We start from the raw sequence: 3069 nt of genomic DNA, 5'->3' as shown, positions 1-3069 counted from the left end.
CCGGGCAGCTCGGCCAGCGGCTTGGGGTAGCGCCCGGCGGCCACGGCGGCGGCAGCGGCGGCGGCACCGGGGCTGAAGTAGAGGGCGGGCGGCGGCGGCGGCGGGGGGCTGAGGCTGCCGAAGCGGGGCAGCCGGCCAGCAGCCCGGCGGGCGCCGCCGCCGAGGAGGCGGAGGGCGAGGCGGAGGCGAGCGCGGCGCCTGGCAGGGGCATGGAGGCCGGCTGAGGATGTCGTTGATGCCGTGCGGGGTGGCGGCCGAGAGCTGCGGCGGGGCCGAGCCCAGCGCCGACAACCCGCCCGCGGCGGCGGAGGCGGCGGCGGGCGCTTTCAGGCCGGGGGAGCCGAGCGGCGGCGAGGGCGAGGCGGAGGCGGGCGAGGCGGAGGCGGAGGAGGAGGAGGCGGGCCCGGCGGGCAGGGGGTACGCAGGGTACAGCGGCGCCTTCATCTCGGCCATGCTGTGCAGGGCGGCCAGCGGCGGGCTGCCCAGCAGGAAGGCGCCCTGCCGGGGCGCGCCGTCCATCTGCCCCAGCGCCAGCATCCCCCGCGCCGCCGCCGCCGGGCCGGGGCGGGGGGCCCGGCCGGCCCCTAGCGCCGCGGGGCCCCGGCGGCCGGCCCGGGGGTGCCTCCCGCACCGGCGCCGCGCATCCAGCCCGCGGGGGCCGCCGCCGCCTCTAGCGGGGACCTGCGCGCCCGAGCGGCGGCCCCGCCGCCCCGCCGGGCATCAGGGCTGCGCCTGGGGCGGCCGCTCCCGGGGAAAAAAAAGCGGTGGTGCTGTCGGCGGGTGTATATATACGCGTATATGCGCAGGGTCCGTGCGTATACACGTATATACCTCCTCTCCCCGTGCCTGCGAGGAGCCGGGGGCTCACAGCGGCGCGGGGGCCGCGCTGGCCGGCCCTGCCGCCTCCTCCTCCCCGGCGCCCCGCATCCCTCCCGGCGCTGGTCCCGCTGGCTGCTGGCTGCCGGCGCTGCTGTCGGGGCTACGGGCGCGGGCGCGGCTCGGGCGCAACTGCCGCGCCGCCCCGCTCCCCGCCGCCTTTAGCGGGGGCACGGCAGGCGGCGGGCGCGGCGGCGGCGGCGGCGGCGGACGGGGGCGGGGCGGCGGCCGGCCCTGCCCACCCGCGCCGCGCCCGCCGTGCCGCCAACTTCGTGCTCGCCTGGCTCTTCTCTCCTCTCCTGTGATCTTCTTGTGTTTCCCCCTCTTCTCTCTTCTCCTTTCCCCTTTTCCTTTCCTCCTTTCCTTTCCTTTCCTTTCCTTTCCTTTCCTTTCCTTTCCTTTCCTTTCTTTCCTTTCCTTTCCTTTCCTTTCCTTTCCTTTCCTTTCCTTTCCTTTCCTTTCCTTTCCTTTCCTTTCCTTTCCTTTCCTTTCCTTTCCTTTCCTTTCCTTCCTTCCTTTCCTTTCCTTTCCTTTCCTTTCCTTTCCTTTCCTTTCCCTGACACTTCCTCTCCTTTTCCTCTCCTCTTTCCGCTCCTTTTTCCCTCTCCTTTTTTCCTCTCCTCCTTCCGCTCCTTTTTCCTCTCCTTTTTTCCTCTCCTCTTTCCTCTCCTTTTTTTCCTCTCCTTTTTTCCTCTCCTCTTTCCTCTCCTTTTTCTTCTCCTCTTTCCTCTCATTTTTCCATTGCTTTTCGTTTCCCCTTTCTTTCCAGGCTTTTTTCTTCTTTCTTTTTTCTCTTTTCTTTTTTCTTTTTTTTCTTATTTCTTTTTTCTTTCTCTTTTCCCTTTTCCTTTCTCTCTCCATTTCTTTTTCCTTCCCCCTCTCATTTTTGCTCTCTTTACCTCTCTTTTTTCTCCTCTCTTTTTCTCTCTTTGTATCTATTCACATCCCCCACTCCCCTCTCTTTTCTTTCTTTCTTTCTTTCTTTCTTTCTTTCTTTCTTTCTTTCTTTCTTTCTTTCTTTCTTTCTTTCTTTCTTTCTTTCTTTCTTTCTTTCTTTCTTTCTTTCTTCTTTCTCTGCCCTTTTTTTTCTTTCTTTTTGTCTTTCTGTCTTTCTATCTTTCCTTCTGTCTTTCTCCCTTTCTGTCTTTCCTTCTGTCTTTTTGTCTTTCCTTTTGTCTTTCTCCCTTTTTCCTTTCTCTCTCTCCCTCCCTCTGTCTCTGTGCCCCGGGAACGACTCCGGGGAGCGGAGCCGCTCGGCTCCCGGCCGGGGCCTGCCCCGGCGCCTCCCCCCGTGCGGCCGCAGCGAGCCGGCGGCGCGGCGCGGCCCGACCCTCCCCGCACGCTTCTGGACCCGCGTGGGTGCTCTCTGTACCCGCTGCACGTCGGAACCGCGTGTTCGTCCCGCCGGGCCCTCCTGCCCGGCCACTGGCCGATGCCGTACACTCGAGGCCCGCGGTATCGAGCCCCCTCGACACTTGTCCCCAGCGCCCTCGGCTGCTGGCGGCTCGGCCCGTCACCTGGGGCTGGAGAGGAAAAAATCCCGTGTGGCCCCTAAAGAGCGTCCCACGGAGAGAAAAGCGGTGCAAATCACCCTAAACCATTTTTACCCTGTGCTGCTTGGGGACGAGTCTGTGTGCCTGTGGGGAACCCTAGTTCCTCGAGCGTGAAAAAGGGGCTGGCGTGGAATTCGGCTTTTATTTTATTTTTTTGTAATCACGGGTCTTAGATAAAGCGGAAGCATGTTGATCCTCGACCTGCGGCAGTGTTTCCTCCTATTTCTAAATATCCCCTGGTGCTCGGAATCGTTCTAGTTTAATTCACAAAGCCGCGAAAAAAATACATTTGGAGAAAGGGCGCGTAAAGCAGGATCTTGCCTCGCCGTAACTTTTGCACAGCCACACAAACTGCGCCTCCGAGAAGCTCGCGTTTAAGTCTCCGGGTTTGAATTTTGGACTTTTTTGTTTTATATTATTTTTTTTTTTTTACCTTGGGTCACTTCTCAAATATTCTAAAAGTAAAGCCAAAAAAGTCCTTCGCCGCCGGTTTCAGTGGAGCCAGCGAGCGCTCGACAGCAGCAGCCCCGCACCGCCGACCCCGCAGCCCCGGGTGCTCCGGGGCTCGGCTCGGGCAGCGGCCGTGGGGAGGGGGAGCCTACCTCTGAGAGTGACCGATTTGCATTTTAATTGGGGGGCG

The 3069-nt window shown here is 61.6% G+C and overlaps 1 protein-coding gene across 1 annotated transcript in view; it reads right to left on the bottom strand.

The window, feature by feature from the left end:
- The window catches only part of NKX6-1 (NK6 homeobox 1), a 2815-nt gene extending 2278 nt beyond the window's left edge, over window positions 1-537 (bottom strand). Inside the window, 3 exon segments of the mRNA XM_054204109.1 lie at window positions 1-130; window positions 133-204; window positions 207-537. The exon segment at window positions 1-130 is cut by the window's left edge and continues 32 nt beyond it. Of these exon segments, the coding sequence (XP_054060084.1) occupies window positions 1-130; window positions 133-204; window positions 207-537 (533 nt within the window).
- Window positions 538-3069: the final 2532 nt, after the last annotated feature.

The sequence above is a fragment of the Rissa tridactyla genome, chromosome 5 (assembly GCF_028500815.1).
Source record: "Rissa tridactyla isolate bRisTri1 chromosome 5, bRisTri1.patW.cur.20221130, whole genome shotgun sequence".
NCBI classification, from domain to species: domain Eukaryota; kingdom Metazoa; phylum Chordata; class Aves; order Charadriiformes; family Laridae; genus Rissa; species Rissa tridactyla.
This window is presented reverse-complemented; position numbering and strand designations above follow the sequence as displayed.